Source organism: Chenopodium album, chromosome 8 (genome assembly GCF_948465745.1).
Source record: "Chenopodium album chromosome 8, dcCheAlbu1.1, whole genome shotgun sequence".
Taxonomy (NCBI): domain Eukaryota; kingdom Viridiplantae; phylum Streptophyta; class Magnoliopsida; order Caryophyllales; family Amaranthaceae; genus Chenopodium; species Chenopodium album.
Window position 1 is genome coordinate 371,179 of NC_137841.1, and position 19,619 is coordinate 390,797.

Sequence of the window (19,619 nt, forward strand, 5' to 3'; positions counted from 1 at the left end):
GGTTAAATTGTCTGGTTATACATTGTGATTTTTAAATGATGTGCACTAGTTTATAATGCAAGTATTATTTGTGCTTTAATTATGCAAGGTGCGCTTAAAGGCAAAGGTATGTGATTGGTGTAAAGTTCAAATTATTACTCATTCATGATTATGTAAACAGGATGAGTAAAGGAGAAACTCAAGTCTTGTAAGACGAGGTTAAGGTTAAGGGGTGCCTTGTGCACTCAAGGTGTTTATACATCGAGGTAGTAATGGAATAATTAATAAATGTTGTTTATCACTAATAAATCAAGAATCTAAAATGAGAAATTGCCATGTTTAATTGAATTGTACGTTTTTGGGATGTTTGTATTGAAATGTATATGAGTCATCACCAAGTCTAAACCTGTAAATCACGTAAAGTGCAAGATGGATGAGCAATAAAACTCTGGAATGGTGCACATCTGGAGTAATGACAATCAGGGGTTGGGGTACATGGGGTATTAGCCGTGTACTTTTATCGAGGCCGTTTGATGTACGAGTCTCCTATTTCAAATATTATTTTTCTAAAACTAGGAGTTAGGTGAGATCTCATACTAACTACGGCCACGGAGTCGCGCCCGTGGTCGTTGGATGGTTATTGATGTTTCCGAAAGGTGGCATGGGGTTTTTCTTTTATTGATGTTTCAAATGGAGCATTGGTTGGACAACCTTGTCTATTGCGTAATCCAATGAATAAAATTAATGCTTTACCTATTATTAATTAATGGAGTCATAAAAATAATGGGTCGATTAAGTAAATAAATGGGTTAGGCTTGTGTGATTGGACATAAATTGTAGAATAAAGGTGCATAAAATAATTTTCGACCCAGATTAATAATTTGAAACTTTTGAAATTAAATTCCGAAAAATGACAAATAAATATTATAAATAAAATTAAATTCCATTTATAAAATATTTAAAAAATACGGGGGATTACAGAGGTGGTTTTGTGGGTGGGGCTGGGGAGAGAGGTGGTTTCGTGGGTAGATTGGGGTAGTCAACACCAGAAAATGGGGTCAAACCTCATTTTCCGATATAAAGGTATTGATTTGCAAAAAAAAATTTTGATTAAGGTGTGTCATTGCAAAAAAAATTATAAGGTAGTTTCTTGCAAAAAATTGCTTATAAAAGATGGTTTTTTGCAAAATTTCCTAATAAAAATAATAATAATAAAAAAAAAGTTTTTTGCATTCTAGACCTATCTTATCTATCCAAAATTTTTACATGACACATGTCATTACAAGTCACTCATTACTCCATATGCTACATGTCACCTCCCTTAATATTTTTGTTTAAGTCTTTATGTATTCTTTAACTTGCAAATTCAACTATTCAAGGAAGAAAATGAAGTGTTTCATTTCCAGCATAATTAGTACACATTACATAAACATATGAATTATAATAAAAATTGTCTTTTCATCTCTTAGACTTAAAATATAACATAAACTAATATAACATTTCATATCCCACAATCTTCATGTATATACAGTATACCTAACCAAATTCCTTCATCTTCTTTCACAGTTCTATTATGACTTTTTTTTTTCTTTAAAGTTTTAGCAATAAAACAATTATTTCGTATAATATATCAAATGTTTTAACTTTTGAAAAACATACTTATATATAAAAATAATTAACCTAAATAACTAGCCGTGCATCAAATGGGTCAAAATACTAGTTAATGGGAAAGTGTGAACACCGATCCGATGTAGTTGAAAATGAAAGAAAGTGGATTAGGAATTTCTTTAAACGGTTGACATTGAGTTGGGCACTTGGGCTAGCGTTGCATAAATTATATTGTCATTTAACATTAGTATTAGCCCAATAGATCTGGGCCAAAACAAGCAAGTAATGCAAGCAAATCAAATCCTCGTTTTTCATGTTGAGCAACTAACAACATTTTACACATAATTTTTCGATCTTTCGTCCTCGTCTTCTTCTTCCTTGTTGTGATTGTATACCAGAATTTGTTCATTTGCGTCAGATCTAAGACTCACACCATAAGCAACCGACATCCAACACCAACCTTACAACTCATTCATCTTTATTTCTACACTAGATCTCTCTTATTTCTTCAATTCAATCCAGGTTTTTTTTTCTACTTTCTCTCTCTTCAATTTTTTTTTTTGCAATTTTAGGTTTTTCATCTTCAATTTTTCACTTTCCCCAATTCAACTACTTACTATGTACATTTTGTTTATTAATTTGTTGAATTAGATTGCAAGGAATTATTCGATGACTGATTGCATTTGAGTTTGAGTTTGACTATTCAATTGAAATTGATTTTGAATTTTTGATTGCTAGTGATTGGATGTTGCTGATTGAGCCCTCTTCTTAGACCTAAGCCCGGTTCGGAATGGACAAAAAGCCGAACCGGACCGATCTTCTTACTGCTGGCCGCAAAAAGGTTCCATTTCCTTTTCTTTCTCTCTTTTTACTTGCGTAATTTCTGTTTATTTCAGCTTATTTAAGCAATTTGGCTGGGAATTCTATGTAATTTTCAAATCTCGATATTTGTTGTTCCTAATATTTGATAGTATAACCCTACAATTAAATCAATTATACTGCTTAAACCAAATCAAAGAACTTGGAAGACAGGATGCGAAATCTGTGCAGAGAGAACCAACTAGCTCAGCTCATGGAAATGTATGATTCAACAAAACAACATTTATCTATATCGAAAATGAGCGTTGCCGGAATTAGCATTTGAAGCTTAATGACCATAATAAGCTTGTCTAAGAATGTGATTATATGCTAATTGATTCTAGTCATGAGAGGGAGATCTTGTGCTATTTATAAGACACTACTTTTTTTTTTTTTAGAAAATAGTTGTTATCTTTGAAAGTCATCCAACTATTTGGGATATTTATTCTTAGCCAATGGTTGAATTAATGTCCAATTCCAAGGATCATGAGTTTACCATCATATTGATTGTTATATCAGAAACCATATAGGAATTTCCGACTTATATATATATTTTTTTATTTAATGTTATATTTTTAAGGAGTTTCAATAATATCAACACAAATAGAAAAATATGGTTATTTAGGATATTTTATCCCTTAATTATTTTTAATATACATCAGCTAGTTGTTTGATGACAAAGTTTGCCATGTAGCTGAGTTTACCGGTGTGAGAACACATAAATTGAAGACTTGAACGTTTATTTCTCTCTGCGTGGTTTCTTAAATTTGATTCATGACATCTCTTAAACTGACCTAAGTGTTTATTCTTATAACTCAGTAAGTCAGTAGTGGTATATTAGGTTTACTTCCTCTGCACTTTCCTGGAAACCTAACAGTTTTCTCTTTTTTTTTTTGTGGAAACTAATACTCCTTTGTCATCTTAACAAGTATACTTAAGCACATGCTACTTAACTTTTGTCTTGGGGATATTAATTGGATTTTGTTTTGTATGGAATTTTCCAGCTACAACAATACCGTCAGAAAAAGGATAATAAAGGGAAAGATGGAAAAGGAAAAGATGGAAAAACCAGTAGTAGGTCCACCAGTAAAGCTGATAAGTCTGGACAAAGTAATGTTGATGCCAACTTGAATACTGTTGCTGATACAACAGAAGCAGAATCATCACAAGTTGCTGGAGCAGAAGTGGAATCTTCAGCGCATTCTTTAGACTCTACCAATGATACTCAGAAGCCTTTGAAGAAATCACAGGATACATCTCCTGATTCCCAGAATTATGCAGACTCACCAGGCTTGGTGTCAGCAGAGACTGCATTAAATCATGAACTTGGATTTAATACTTCAAATGAGGGAGAGGTAGAGATAACTTGTGGGGCTGAAGGGGCTGGGACATCAGTTTCTTCTGAATCCAACACTCTGCATGTTGATGGTTTGGCTCCCAGTTCTGATTCTGCCCCTGTAGCAGCATCTGATGCTAAAATGGTTGCTGTTGGTTCTATTGAAGTGAAGGGCATGCATGAGGGAGATCAGGTATCAGTTTTAGGTTGTGCCTTCTCTCTTATTTTTCCTGTTGGATTTCATTATTCCCATCTTCGTTATTCTATCATAGTTTTATTATGATTATCGCTGTCAATCTGTCATCATCGTTATCATTATGCCCCTTCACTTTTCTGATAATTTGTTGACACATTGATATCTTCCAAATTTGATGTATAATTTTATGCTCGTTTGTTCCTGGGTAGGGGCAATGCAGGATGCTGAGAATTTTGATCTGAAGCATTGTGATAAAAATGTTGAGCTTAAGCCAGATGAGTTTCCACCAGCATCAAATGCCATCACAGAAAAGTTGATTACTCCTAATCCTGAAGCGGAGCTTGGTATTTCTACTGCTGCAGTCAGTGGGTTCAGAGGAGATCTTGAAACTGTTGAAGTTTCTGTTCCTGCTGAGACAATCCCTACGCATGCTGAACTAGCAAGTCCGAAGGAACTCAATTCACAATCTGCAAGTGATTCAAGACATTTTGAAAGCAAAGAAAATCAAGCTCATTTTGATCAGATATCTGTCGAAGGGTGTGATGAGACCAACTCACTAGAAGGATCTAGTGTGATTGATGGTAAAAGTCACAAAGATGTTGAGAACAGCCTTGTAGACTCTTCTGGGGACCAATCTTTGTGCTCAGGTGTACAAGGCAACTTCTTGGACCTGGTTCAACTTGCTGAGGTGCTGAAGGGGCTCTCTGAAGGTGATTTTAGGTACTTGATCAAGTCAAGAGAAATAACACATCTTGACAATCTAGCTGTGCCCAAAAATGAGATGGTTGCTCTTTCTGAGACAATCCAGGAGCAGCTTTACCTAGCAAACATTTCAAAAGACTTATTATATTTGCAATTTCTTGAGAAGAATGAACAACAAACTGATCGTGATCATGAAGCACCTGCTCTTACTGCATTGCTTACAGATGTTCAAGAATGCAATAAAAGCCTCAGTCTGGAGCTTGCTCAGTGCAGATCTGAACTGGAGGTTGCTATCAGTGAGAAACTGAGCTTTCAGAACGTGTATCATCATGCCAAAGAAGAGAGAGTGAAATTTTCTGCCAAAGTTGATGAACTGGAGATTAAATTGGACGAGTCTATCATGCAAATCTCCAGTCTTTCTGCAGACTTGGCCAATTCTAAGGTTTTATTGGAAGCTTCGCAGGTAGAGAATGAAAAGCTATTGAAAAGTTTAGAATTAGTGTCTGAGCAACGTAATAAATTTGAGGAGGCGATGGAACAATATTCCCATGAAAATCAAAAGCTCTCACTGGATATTTCTAGTAGTAGCACTCAATTGGATGTACTGGAGCAGGAAATTACCAACTTGAAAATCACCCTTGCTTCTGTGACTGATGAGAGGAAGAAGTTTGAGGAAGAAAAGGAAGTTCTTTTTCATGAGAAGGAGATGCTTTCAGGAGATTTGGCAGATTGTAGGGGAATGATTGCGACTTTGCAGCATGAAAATTCTGGTTTGAATTCAAGCCTTGCAGTCTTGATTGAAGAAAACAAGGAGCTAAAAGATCACGACGATTTCCTTGTCCAGGAGTTTGGAAAACTCTCTATTGAACTTGTTGTTTACCAAGAAACGGTGTCAATGCAACATCAGGAACATGTGCAGCTTGAGGCTGAACTGAGAGAAGCAGTTTCACGTCTCGAACTAATGGCTGAAGAAAACATTGCTCTCCATAGCAGCTTGAACATTCATAAAGCAAGAATACATGAGACTGATACCAGGGAAATTCATTCTTCTGTGGGGATTGGATCCAGGACTCATTTCCGAACAGCTGACACTGATAGTTCTGCTGAAAATTTTGCAAAAGAGGACCCTGAAGCTGCATCACTGTCAGTTGCCTCTGCAGCTGGAGACGTGTCTGATGCATCTCTTTGTAATATACAATCTGGTTCCTGTGAGGGTGCTTTAACTATTAAGGGATATCTAGAGGAGGCTGAGAAAATGATGCAAAAACTTGAAAAGGAAGTTGACAGCATGCATTCTCACTCAGTATCTCTTAGTCGATCATCTGGTAAAAATACAGCTCCTGGAGTTTCAAAATTGATTCAAGCTTTTGAGACCAAAGCTAGTGTTGATGACCAAGGGCCCGAGGAAAGCTCCTTAACTGAAAGTATAGGGCTTCTTGATCCCTATTTTGCTGCAAAGAAGCAAATAAGTTCTTTGGCAGGTATACTTCAGGCCCTTGCTCAGAATGTTGAACATGTGGATGCTCTGTTCATGGAAGAAAGTATTCGATGTAAAGCTGCTGTTGTAGCCTGTGGTGAGCTTGAGGACGAAGTTGAAGCTCTGAAGGGTGTCAGTAATAATCTTGAAGCAAGAAACATTGAGCTGGAAGTATTTTGCGAAGTTATGAATCAACATGCACATGATACTGAAGCAAAGAAAACTCAGCTTGAAGATTTATGTGAAGTTCTGGAAAGACAATATGCAGATTCCCAGATGCAGAATGTCGAACTTGATAAGAAGTTGACCGACACTCAATCTACAATCAATGTATTGCAGGTTCAACTAAAGGAGCTGCGAAAAAGCTCAGTTGAGTTGACTTCTATGGTTCTCAATGAAGTTGAAACCATGAAGAGGGAAATGAGAGAGAATATATTATCAGTTGAGAGGGAATGGAATTCTGCCTTTGCCGAGCTTGTTCCGATGGTTCAGAAGCTAGACACAGTTGTTAGATCTGCAGCTGCTTACCCTCTTCTGTGTGAGGTGAGCCATGACATGAACGTTTTTGACCGATTCTCTATATCTCTAAACGCTGCCTGTGAAGTGATTCAGAACTGCAAGTCGAGGCTTGATGCTCATGATAAACTTTCTAGCTCATATGTAGAAGTAGAGGAAAAGTTGCATGCTGTTAATGAAGAACACAGTTTGGCTATTGGTCTATTACAGAAATTTTCTGCTGATGTGGCGAATTTGCTACATGTCAGTGTTGAACAATGTGAAGATAGTAAAGTACTTCACAATGAGAACAACCAACAGGGTCTGTTGGATGTTAGTTATTATGAGGCCATTGTAGCTAAATTGGGAAATTTGCTTGGTGACGTACTGCAGCTTAAGGAGTCAAACAACAAATTGTCCTCAGACCTGTTGAAGAAAGTGCATGACATTGAGGAACTGAATGAAAGATGTTTGAACACAGAAGCATTACCGAAGCTTATTTTGGATGTCAAGGAATTGCTAAAGATTCATGATACAGAGGTGAACTTAGATGAATCACCTGCTTTAAGCCTGCAGTCTTTAGTTTTGTTGCTTATTCAGAAATTTAAGGAGCTAGAAAAGCAGGCCAGCTTATCAACTAATGAAGCCAACTTTAGGGCAGTAGAGCTTGATGAGCTGCAGAGCTATGTAGAGTCGTTAAATTCTTTGATTATTCAGCAGCAGAATGACGTCCTTGTCCTCAGGGTGAGCTTGGTTCAGGCAAAAGACGGCTTTGATGTTATGCAAGCTGAGTTACTGCAGAAAGTGAAGGAGCTTGAGCAATCGGAGCAGCGGGTTGCTTCTGTTAGAGAAAAGCTTAGCATTGCTGTTGCAAAGGGAAAAGGCTTGGTTGTGCAGCGTGACAGTCTTAAACAGTCTCTGGTAGAGATGTCAAGTGAACTTGATAAGTACTCGCAGGAGTTGCAGTTGAAAGATTCTAGGATTCTTGAGGTCGAAGAGAAACTAAAGGACTATTCAGAGGCTGGTGAACGTATGGAAGCTCTGGAATCTGAGCTGACATACATTCGTAACTCGGCAACGGCACTAAGAGAGTCTTTTCTTCTAAAAGATTCTACCCTTCAGAGGATCGAGGAGATTTTGGAAGATCTTGAGCTGCCAGACCATTTTCACTCAAAAGACATCTTAGAGAAGGTTGAATGGCTGGGTAAGACAGTTGCTGGCAATTCATTGCCACCGGCTGAGTGGGACCAAAGGAGCTCTGTTGGAGGAGGGTCATACTCAGATACTGGCTTTGTTGTTACAGATGGAAGCAAGGATGATGTGCAACCTACCTCAAATCTGGATGATGATTCGAGAAGGAAATATGAGGAGTTGCAGGCAAAGTATTATGAATTGGCTGAACAAAATGACATGCTGGAGCAATCATTGATGGAAAGAAATATTTTGGTGCAAAGATGGGAGGAGGTTTTGGATAGGATAAATACACCTACTCAGATAAGATCTATGGAACCCGAAGAAAGGATTCACTGGTTAGGGACTGCTGTGTCAGAGGCCGACCACCACATGAGGTCTCTTCAGCAGAAAATTGAAAACCTTGAGAATTATTGTGAATCACTGTCATCTGATCTTGAAGAATCACAGAGAAGAGCATATGAACTCGAAACGATTCTTCATGAGAAGGAAAGTGCATTGTCTGAAGCTGATGTCCACACAAAATCTCTTCAGCAGAAGATTGATAAGTTCGAAAGTTATCGTGTTTCACTGTTAACTGACCTAGAAGAATCTCAAAGAAGAATATCCGAGCTTGAATCCTCTCTGCAATCAGTCATTCAAGACAAGGAGACTCTTTCAAGTAGCTTGGTGACTTTGACTTCTGATCGTGAAATAGCTTTGCATACCATTGAGCAATATGAGCTTGAGCTGGATAGTTTAAGGAAAGAAGCTAGCGTTTTGCAGGGGAACTTGGCAAAGAACCTTGAAAATGTGGATCAGATGAATCAGATTGAGAGTGCCTTAAAGAGACTACAGGACTTGATTCTTGATGCGCTTCAGGATTCTGGAACTGAAGACGAGTCTTCTGATGTCAGTAATATTCAGGTCTTGGAAAGATTGATTGTAAAACTTTTGAATCATGATAGAGAAGTTGATGTAGAAGGTCACGATCATAAAGTAGGGGTACAAGAACACACTTTGGCGCATACTGCAAAAGCATTAATGGTGACAAATACGGAGAATGAGCATCTCTATGAAAAGGATGTCATTGATTTGGATGATTCCATGTCCAGGAGCAGAGTCCATGAGGGGCAGAATGTTGCAGATCTGAATCGAGAGCTTGCTGAGGCTTTAGATGAAATTGTAAGGCTCAGGGAGGAGAGTAATTTATACATGCAGAAGAATCAATCTGTGGTGAGTGAACTGGAAGAAGTAAATAAGAGACAGAAGGAACTTGTGGAACTTGTTAATCAGGAAGAGCAGAAGTCAGCCTCTCTTCGTGAGAAGCTAAATCTTGCTGTTAGAAAAGGTAAGTCACTAGTCCAGCAAAGAGATGGTCTGAAACAGAACATTGAGGAGATGACTGCCGAAATAAATCGATTGAAATCTACAATCAACAGCCATGAATCTTCTCTCGCAGAGTCTAGTCAGAAGATAAGTGACTTGTGTCTCCAAATAGAAACTTTCAAAGCATTTGAAGCTGAAACTTTATCTTTGAAAGACCGTCTCTTAGAAGCTGAGCAACATTTACAGCAAAATCGCAATACTTTAAGCTTGGTGCTTAGCAAACTAGGTGAGATCAGTGCTTTTGGAGGAAATATTTTTGATGATCCACTACAAAAGTTGGAAGAAATTGTAAAATCGTTCTCTGATCTACAAAACTCCACTGCTTCTTTTGAGCTGGAGGCAAAGAAATCCAAAAGATCAGCTGAGCTTCTGTTGGCTGAGTTGAATGAAGTTCAGGAAAGGAATGATGGTCTGCAAGAAGAATTGGAAAGAGCTCAGGTTGAGATTATAAATCTCTCAAAGGAAAGGGATCTTGCAAATTCGGCCAAAGTTGAAGCTCTTTCTCATGTAGATAAATTGTCTGATGAGAGAGAGCAGCAACTTGCTGAACTGGAGAGGTTAAAGTCCAGCGTCAATGGAGTGAAGAAAGTCTTCTTTGATATATCTACGCTCAGTGATGATGTGTTCGCAAAGGATTTAGAGCTCTTGCACAATGTGAGGGCTCAAATGGAGTCTAACGTGGATGTTGGCACAAATTCAGTGTCTGCTAAAGATCAAGTTGGCCTGGTCTCTGTTAATTCCAGATTCAAGGTACTACATTTCAAGCATTTATTGTTGTCTACTGATGTAAATTATAGGCGTTTGTTCTTGTTTATTATTTCTTTCCTTGGATAATAACTTGTGTTATAGTAGCTTTTATTTTTAGAGAAGTAGTAAGGTCTGCCCCTTTTTCTCTCTCTGCATTTCCTGCTTGATTGGTTATTGGAATGTTGACAACTTGACATAGGTTAATGCAGCTTTGCTGGAATCTAAATTCCGGCTATCTCATGACATATGATCTCATATTTTCAATAATTTAGAATTGCGGTATATATATAGCTGCATTGCATGCTTCAACCAAGGAAGCGAAAAACTTTTTAGAATAGAGTATAGGAAGATGCCTTATGTTTTAGACTCTGTATCTTTACTTATTGCTGTGACTCTTTCTGGCAGTAGACAAATTATTTAATTCACTTAAGTTTTAATTTGTTATTTGCTGGAACTACTAATCAATTGAGCAAAGATTGATACTTGTGGTGTTGGTATTGGTGTGTTCGTCTCTTTTAATTTCTAAGTTGAGGCTTTCCTGTTACAGGATTTCTGGTCAAGAACTTCGTGGGGCAATAAGATCCCTGATTCTTTGGATGAGAGTGCTGGCTTTGAAGTCTGTGAGGTTATTGAACAGCATCTTCAGCAGCTAACAGAAACTATTGGTGATTTTAAGGAGAGATTACAAAGTCATTCAATGTCGTTGAGAACAGAGGCTGAGTGGTTATCTGCTGTCGTTGGCACCATGCTAAGAGAAATTGCTTCTCAAAGAAACTCCTTGGAATCCATCAAGGGTGACAACATCCGTTTAGAATCAGTCGGGAAAGAAAAAGACATGGAGGGAGTTGTATTCCGTAGAATCTTATCTCTTCTATATGAAGCATGCATTAGCTCCATCATGGAGATTGAAAATAGAAAAGCCCAATTGATTGGAGAAAATTTTTCTGCTGAGGAGCTTAGAATCAACTTGCCGGTTTTGCCTACAGCTGATGGTGTTAACTTTAGCGGGGTTGCGGTTTCGTCTTCTGAGGAATCTGTAAAACTTCTGGCTGATAAGCTTTTGGGGTCTGTAAAAGATTTTGTTGATTTTGGAATCAAGGGTATTGAAGGTCAAAGCAAAGAGATGAAATCTACAATATTTGATTTGCAAAAGGAGCTTCAAGAGAAGGATGTCCAAAGGGAACGGATATGCATGGAGCTTGTAAGCCAAATTAAGGAAGCCGAAGCTACTGCTGCACATTGTTCCCGGGATCTGAAATCAATGACGGATTATGCTCATGATTTGGAGAACAAGCTGGATGCTTTAGGTAAAGACAGGAGCTTGTTGGAACAAAGGGTGGCTGAACTACAGGAGGACTGTCTCAGTTCAACTGAGTTAGGGGAAAAGTTTAAGTCACTGACTGGTGTGGTGGCTGCCAAAGAACAAGGTTTAGCATTTTATCATTCAATCTTGATATATTTTCTGTAATTAATAACTCTGCCGAATTTGACCATGAGTTTCCCTGTAAATGTGTTGTTTTTTTTGGCAGAAATTGAGGCTCTGATGCAAGCACTAGAGGAGGAAGAGAATCAGATGGAAGCCCTGAGAAGTGAGATTGAAAAGCTGGAAAAAGCATTAGAACAGAAGAATATAGATTTGGAGAATGTAGAAGCTTCTCGTGCTAAGGCCCTTAAAAAGCTCTCTGTGACTGTGAACAAGTTTGATGAGCTGCACCATATGTCTGAAGGTCTTCTCTCTGAAATTGAAAATCTTCAAACGCAGTTGCAGGATCGAGATGCAGAAGTTTCTTTCTTAAGGCAAGAGGTCACTAGATGCACTAATGACGTCTTAGAAGTGACAAAGATGACAAAAGAACGATCTTCTAGCGAGCTTCATGATTTTCTAACATGGTTGAATTCTAGCTTTTCTGGTGTTCTGAAGCACAATGTCCATGCTGTTGATGGCAATGTTAGTCCTCAGGATGAGTACAAGGAACATGTTCAGAGGGACATAACATCAATTATATCTGAATTGGAAGACTTGAGGCTTGCAGCACAAAGTAAGGATACACTTCTACAAGCAGAACGAAATAAGATGGAAGAATTGTTACACACAAAAGCAGCTCTTGAAGCTTCACTGCATGAGAAAGAGCTACATCTAAAATCACTCCAGGGTGTTGGGGTCTCTGGTTTAGGAACCTCTGAAATCGTTGAGGTTGAACCAGCGGTATGTGTCTTCTATTTTTATTTATGTCAATATCTTGTAGTTTTGCAAGAGAGCAACTAGTATGCTGTGTCTATCTGTTTAAGTTTCTTCTGTGATACATGTCTTGCAGGTAAACAAATGGACATCACCAGCTCCTTCTCAAGTTCGGAGTTTACGCAAAGTGAACAATGACCAAGTTTCTATAGCTATTGATGCAGATGCTGAAAATTCTGGTAGAATTGAGGATGAAGATGATGATAAAGGTACTAATTTTCCTTTTTTTGTGCTTCTTATTTCTGAAGTATTGGATTGCCTCTTCCCCTTGCTGAGCACATGTGTTTTTCTTCTTCGTCGATTCTTTTCTTCAGTCCATGGCTTCAAATCACTTACAACGTCAAGATTCGTCCCAAGGTTCACAAGGCCTGTCAGCGATATGATTGATGGTCTATGGTAGGTTGCTTGGTATTTTCTCCTGCAATGTTATTTCACCAATTTGTATTCTCTTAATGTTTGATTGTTTTCCTCTTTGCTTCTTGCCAGGGTATCTTGTGACCGAACACTAATGCGTCAACCTGCGTTTCGCCTTGGCATCATGATTTATTGGGCTGTATTGCATGCATTATTAGCCTCACTCATAGTTTGAAAAGGTAGCTTCTTTATGTATGGTAATTACTCTTTTGTTACGAATACTTTTTAGATTTTATAAAAATTTGCTAGAGCTAGTATGACACTATTGCCATCATCTAGATTGCTTCACTGTGAATATGCCTCAAGTTAACTTGCGTTCCTTATTGGGGAGTATAATATTCTGTATCCAAGCATATGCCACAATGCGAGTTTTGATTGGCAAGGGAGATATAGTGTTAGTTACAGGTCAATAATTTGTTTGGAGTAAATTGAGTACTGTTGATGAACTCAAATCAATTCGTGATGCCATTCACTTAATATGGCTCCTAAGTGGCCTGCTTTTATTTGATTCTTTGAGCTTTGTCCATTCTTGTTAGATCTTAAATGTAAGGCGAACTAGTTATCCTTTTTTCCTTTTACATGAATATTGGCATTGTTGATATGCATTTGCCTGCTTCACCTTGATGTATGTACTTTTTTTTTCTTTTTCTTTCTAACTTTAGTAAGCCACTGAGCTGTGCTTATGCTTGTCTTGTTGATGAAATGCAGTATCAGAATTAATGTGAAGTGAACAAGTTAAGGGATGCTCTAGCTGTAATGATGATTCTTATTAGACTGCAGCCTAACTTCATAATGTTCGTTAAGATTTCTCCCAGCATACTGAGGTTATACTGCTTTAATATGTTTAACTCAATGCTAGACTGGGGAAACTGAGATTTGCTGCTGTTTTTAGTTCTGGTGAATCTCAGTCAGCTTTACATTCAGTAAGAAGCCGGGGGTTTACCGTAGAATGGATATGATGGTTAAAGATATAGCATTTTTGTTACATGGAGTACAGCTAAAAATTTGTGGGTTTTGCACACTTACAACTTAAAAGGGTTTCTGTAGGCTTGGAGCCGTGTACAATGTACAAATGTATCTAGTTAGCGCATGCGGTTCATGTTTTTTTTTGGTGGAATTTTAATTGTTTGATACACCAATTACATTTGGAATAGAAAAATACTGACGTTTATATTTGTCAGGGAGTTCTTTCTAGTCCTGAATACTAGTTTGTAGCGACAATGTATGTCGGGAAGTCCTTCCGAGTCCTCAATACTGAGTTTGTTTTGTATAGAAAATGGGAATGTTTTGGAGTATCCCCTTGTGGCTTTCTGTCCATAATTTTATGTTATCGTTTTGAAAATTAGAACTAAAAAAAGCTTGAAATTTACTACGTATGCTATCAGTTTAAACTGATGGTTTTTCAGTTTCATGTATCTGTAGGATTCTTTGATATTTTACATAGAAAAGATACTTCATTTGCCCACAAAGCCACAACAAATAGACAAGTACTCGAAGGCTAAGACAATACATTCAACTATTCAAGCAACTGTTTGCTGCTTACTACTATACTAGTCACAAACACACGCACACCTTAAGCCTAGCACAAGGGTCTAAAGTAAATGAAATCAAATACATCATCAAGTCATAGCTTGGAAGTGCCCACTTGTACTGCAAACTCCTTGATGTTACCTTTAGGATTCTCGTCGAACCTGGCTAGCTTGAAGTGCTCCATCTCTACCCCTTTGGCTTCTCCTAGGAGCACCAAGTCTGCCACCACCCTCCCTATTACCGGACCCATCTTGAATCCATGTCCGGAAAACCCCCCCGCAATGACCACATTTTTCCCAAACTCGCCTCCTAAGAAGTCTATCACATAATCTTCGTCTGGGGTCATTGAATACATGCAGGATTGTGATGAGACTGGACGGTCATGCTCAACCCGACCCCCAAATCTCTCTTTGACCCACAACTTCAGAAGGTCCATTAACTCTGGATCTGGGATCTATGTTCGTTTATCTGGGTCGCAGAATCGCCCTCCATGTACACCGACCTTGATTAAACTAGGATACTCCAAAGAAGGGGTACCATAGATATAAGGGCTCCCATATCCAGCAAAGGAAGGAAACCTCCCATCTATTGAAAAGTCCCTTTCATACTCTTCCTTAATCCTCCAGTAGCATATGGTAGTTTCCAAAGGCTGAATGGGAACCTCACGCCCCGTAACTGCCTTCACTAACTTGTTCATCCATGCACCTGCAGCGACGACACATTTTCTGCCATAAAATTTCTCCCCTGTGGCTGTGGAAACCACTATGCAACCACTTCCCATGTCTCTGCTTATGTCAACGACCTTCATGTTGTCTTTGAGAATGGCACCGTTTAGGAGGGCAAGGGTTTGAAACATACACACAGCTTTGGTTGGCTTGATCACACCCGCACCTCTACTAACAACCCCAATCCAATCCTCAGGCACAGTCACCCCTCCAGAGAACTCTTGAGTGACTTGGTTGTGGTCAAGCACCCGAAAATCAACTGAGTTGGACTGACAGCTACGAATGACAGCCTGAAGAGAGCGATCATTGGCTTTACCGATGTCAAGCTGATTAGTAGGGTAAAGGACCCTGTATCCAACCTGTGATTGAGCCTCCTCCCAGAGCTTGGAAGACTCGAGGACCATGGAAGAGTAATAAGGCTCAGGGTAGGTGACCCGAATGGTTCGGGACTCACCATGGGAGGAACCCCTGTTGTGCAGGAAGTCGAACTGGTCTAGCAGTAGTGTGGAGTAGCCCCTCATTGAAGTTTGGTATGCAGTGCAGCTCCCCATAATCCCTCCTCCCACAACAATCACGTCCAGAACATGCTCAATTCCTGTTGTTCTGCTATCCATTTCACTCTATACAAATAGGCTAATTGATCACCACTTGATTGAAATGTAATTAACAAGACAAATTTATATCATAAGGTTAATTCAAACAGAACAAAAATTAATTTGCTTCCCAATTTTAAATAAAAATATCACCTTGATTAAGTAAGGGTAGTTTTGTTATTAAAGTAACAAAAATACATGTAAAATGTATTCAACTCGAAATATTAGTAGTAAAATCAACAACTAAACAATAAAACCAGGAATTAGTCTATACAATAGAAAAACACAAGGAATACATAATAAAAACCAATGAACTATGAACATACCCCCATCAACATTCAGGTTTTGTTATTCACTTATTCCAACCATTTATTTACACTTTAATCACCTGATTTATGGCTGGTTAATCTAGATGATGATAAAAATGAGGATTTGCTCTTTTCATTTATAATTCTTCCAAAATCAATGAACATGAATAAAATAAATCATTGATGGGCGAAAATAACAGAAACAAATTGACAAAGAGGGAGTAGTATGTAGTATAATATTCTGAAAACCGAAAACATAAAACAATACCAGAAACAAGAAAACTCAATTTTTAAGGTGAGAAAAGGATAGGAGAGTAGTTGGTTTAATCTTACCAGAGTAACAAGGGTGGATTGTAAGACGAAAAAAGGAGCACCGTCCAGTTGGATTATATGAAGCTCAAATCTGGAGAATGAAGAATGAAGAATGAAATAGAGGAGACAACTAAGTTTGATATTGACAATTGTATGAGTCAGTCAATCATTTGATATCCTATATTCAATATTCATAAGATTCCCTTGTTTGGATTCATATAAATTACTGTACAATAATAGTCCCTCCTTTTTCACGAGCTAAACTTATACTCACTATTACATACATCCCACGTCACATCCAGCTATGATATTATTCATAGGTTTTATCCACCACCATCATATTACATGTTTTGGATTTCGATTTTGCTTTCTTTCCTGTCATTTGGATTAGATATTTAGATTTGGAGACTACTACAATCTCCTTTTCACTCGCCTAACCTCATCATACATTATCATGTGAGATTTTATATTTATCCTTCCGTATATAATTTAAATAAATATACGTAGTATATAATTTCAATGGCTTAATAGCAACACAAAACATCATAACATATTACTTTGTGAATCTAAGTTTGGTAGAATTGAGTAGTAAGTATATCGTCAGTCATATCGGGATAGACCCTTATTCCTTAAAACTAGTTAGGCTCATTATATGATTAAGCCTACTCGATACATGTTGTGTTAAAACATTAGAATGGGCGGTTTAAGGCTTTAAGCTCCCAGTGGCCAATCCCTCTCGCCACCATGCTTAAGTTAGATTTAACTTATCTTAGCATGATATGTCGGGGTTAAAGAATAGGGAGTAACGATTAGCTAGGGTCTAGGGGTAGAAAGGAGGGTATAAACGTAAATAAAGAAGGCAAAAGGACTTGGACTGAAAATACTAGTAGATAGAATCCTCGAATACTAAAACCCTAAAAACTGTAGGTTTCATTCTCTTCTGGGTTTCAAATTTCCTTCGGAGAAAAGAACACACGGACCCTTTGCTTTCGCCTCAGAATCTCTCTTCATTCAGGTACCCCCCTCTCTCTCTCTCCTTTGCTTCATTTTCGTTGAATTTGTTTGTTGAATTTCATCTTTCCGCCAGATCCAATTCCAAGGTTTTCGTTCATCGTTTTCTCAAACCCTAATTCATCGTTTACTCTTAATTTTGCTGAATTCTTAATCTTTGCTATTCAATTGATCTGAATTTGTCTAACATGTTGCTGTTAGGTGTTTAATTCTGCACAATGTCGCGTGTATATGTTGGAAACTTGGATCCACGGGTCACTGAGCGAGAACTCGAAGACGAGTTTCGCGTTTTCGGAGTTATTCGAAGGTCAGCCTTCTTCAATTGGATCTTTAGTAACGATTCAGCTTTTTATTCGGATTTCTTTGAGTAATATCAGCTAGTTGTTTCCTAATTTCTTGAAAATTGGGTTGATTTGCAGTGTTTGGGTTGCTCGGAGACCTCCAGGCTATGCTTTCATTGATTTCGATGATACCAGGGACGCCAAAGATGCCATTCATTCTCTGGATGGTATTTTCTTTTCATTTTTATTAAGAGTCTATGATTTTTTTGTTTAATGTATGGTTTTTCCGTGCACTCGAGTATGGTGTTGTTGATCTTTCTTGTTAGCCTTCTTTCGTGTTGCCGTCCTCTGTCCTTCATTGCTTCAATAGATGTGTGTCATTATTTGTTGTAATTGTATTCCCAATTTCTTTGCAGCAATTATGAGATGGAATATGCCAATGAAATTTAAAAGATAGTGACTTTTTACCCTCTCTAGAAAGAATCAACAGATTTAAGTGCTATACAGTATTGATCATTTTATTGGAGTGTGTATGAATCTTTATGTAAATACTTGTGGAGGCCTTTTAGCTTGTTGATGAAGTAAATGTTAACCTTTTCTGAATGAAATTGTCTGGTGTCTTTGTATTGAGCACTGGGGCATTGGTTTCTACTTTGCGGACAGTTTTCATTCTACGGTTTGTTTTAAACGTTGTAGTTAAATTAATTTAGCTTAGTGATTTAGTTGCTATTACTATAGCATATTCTCTTCTTTTCTTATCTTGCTCTTTTTCCTCCCTCTTTCCTCCAGGTAAAAATGGCTGGAGAGTTGAGCTTTCTCATAATTCTAGAGGTGGGGGTGGAGGTCGTGGTGGTGGGAGAGGCGGTGGAAGAGGTGGATCTGATTTGAAGTGCTATGAGTGTGGTGAGCCTGGTCACTTTGCTCGTGAATGTCGTTTACGTGTTGGTGGTGGAGGAGGGGGGAGGCGTCGCAGCCGCAGTCCAAGATACAGGAGGAGCCCAAGTTATGGCAGAAGGTATGGTCATCAAATTTACCAGTATCAATGTCTAAGCTGCCCTCCATCTTCTGCAATGATATTTATTTAATTATGTCTTTATTTTTGGGATGGGGACCAGCACTTTATTAGATTGACATATAATTGCCGGTTACAAATTGTACTTTTTTTCCCCCGCAGGAGCTACAGTCCACGTGGTAGGTCTCCACCTCCACGCCGTCGTAGCCCCTCACCCCGTGGAAGAAGCTACAGCAGGTCACCTCCATATCGTGCTCGTGAAGAACTGCCTTACGCAAATGGGTATAAAATTTACTTGTTTCGAAGAGTTGTCTTCTTTCTGCTTTTGTATGCTGGCTAACTGCTACTTTTTTGTCTTTAGAATTCAGACCTTTCACCTATCTCATTCTGTCGTGCAATGTTTTAAATATTATTGGACATACTCTTTTTTTTTTTTTTTTACCTTCATACCCTGTTATTAAGAAACAGATTGTGTATACGTTTTAGGTTAACACTTGTTGTCTTGGCCTGTGATGTGTTGTGGCATGTCATATTGGTTTTGGTGGATCATGTTTAAGAGCGAAGTTGTGCACATTTCACTCAATATAAAAGATTAAGGCAAAATTTATGTCTACTTAAACCTTGTATCTTTCATGCAGAAATGGTGTCAGGGAGCGACGTCGGAGCAGGAGCTGATTGGGGTAGTTTACTATGAAAATACTGATATTAAGTCTTTAGTATGCTTGGACATCATTCAACTCTGTTTAAAGCTGGGTGCTGCCTGCAACCACAAATCTTGGATTTGGTTAAGTTCTTATCTTTCTGTGTTGATTAGTATTTTTTATGTTGCGTATAGAAGCAATCTGTTTCAAACTCAATGAATTGGTGCTTGTTAGTGTTAACAATTTGCTCTTTAGTACATTGCAAAATTGGCTAAGTTTTGTACTGTTTTCTTGTGTCGAGGTTGTCTTCATGGTTCTGCTACATTGGTAGTGTGCCTCTTCTGCTTCTGCGTCATTGGTTTTCTGCTTCTACACTTCCCTGTGGTTTTGTTGCTCGCTGCCTTCCCCAGGATCTTCAATTTTGAATTATTGTGGATCCCGGCTGGCTTCATCACTTGGAAAAGCCTGCTTAATTGAATCTCGGCAGCATGATGCATCTCCCTCCCCTCTGGTTTTGTGCCTTGCTGTCTTCCCTAGGATCTTCAATTTTGATTAGTTGTGGATCCCAGCTGCCTTCATCAAAGCTTACTTGATTG

The 19,619-nt window shown here is 38.3% G+C and overlaps 2 protein-coding genes and 1 pseudogene across 5 annotated transcripts; 2 read left to right on the forward strand and 1 right to left on the reverse strand.

Annotated features, from left to right (window-relative positions):
* The first annotated feature begins 1,884 nt into the window (after positions 1 to 1,884).
* On the forward strand, positions 1,885 to 13,905 carry LOC145641488 (uncharacterized). Of its 3 annotated transcripts, none has more exons than XM_081692301.1 (10): positions 1,885 to 2,109; positions 2,326 to 2,428; positions 3,450 to 3,987; positions 4,187 to 9,960; positions 10,505 to 11,384; positions 11,487 to 12,163; positions 12,273 to 12,405; positions 12,511 to 12,592; positions 12,683 to 12,789; positions 13,319 to 13,905. In XM_081692301.1, exons 2-9 carry the CDS (start codon positions 2,378 to 2,380, stop codon positions 12,783 to 12,785), a joined length of 8,238 nt encoding a protein of 2,745 aa, XP_081548427.1. In that variant the 5' UTR covers positions 1,885 to 2,109; positions 2,326 to 2,377; the 3' UTR covers positions 12,786 to 12,789; positions 13,319 to 13,905. The 3 variants fall into 3 exon arrangements, with proteins under 3 accessions (XP_081548427.1, XP_081548428.1, XP_081548429.1); XM_081692302.1 differs by having other exon boundaries at positions 3,450 to 3,974; positions 4,198 to 9,960; XM_081692303.1 differs by lacking the exons at positions 1,885 to 2,109; positions 2,326 to 2,428 and having other exon boundaries at positions 3,835 to 3,974.
* Positions 13,906 to 14,034: 129 nt separating this feature from the next.
* LOC145641489 (putative sarcosine oxidase pseudogene) lies at positions 14,035 to 16,344 on the reverse strand (annotated as a pseudogene). The gene is made up of 2 exons (XR_014115448.1): positions 16,100 to 16,344; positions 14,035 to 15,485 (listed from the first exon to the last, which is right to left on the reverse strand). The product of XR_014115448.1 is annotated as a putative sarcosine oxidase pseudogene (transcript).
* A 593-nt stretch (positions 16,345 to 16,937) lies between these two features.
* LOC145641491 (serine/arginine-rich splicing factor RSZ22A-like) lies at positions 16,938 to 19,298 on the forward strand. The gene is made up of 6 exons (XM_081692306.1): positions 16,938 to 17,093; positions 17,291 to 17,396; positions 17,509 to 17,597; positions 18,160 to 18,385; positions 18,545 to 18,664; positions 19,021 to 19,298. The coding sequence occupies exons 2-6, from the start codon at positions 17,308 to 17,310 to the stop codon at positions 19,055 to 19,057; spliced, it is 561 nt and encodes a 186-aa protein (XP_081548432.1). The 5' UTR covers positions 16,938 to 17,093; positions 17,291 to 17,307; the 3' UTR covers positions 19,058 to 19,298.
* Positions 19,299 to 19,619: the final 321 nt, after the last annotated feature.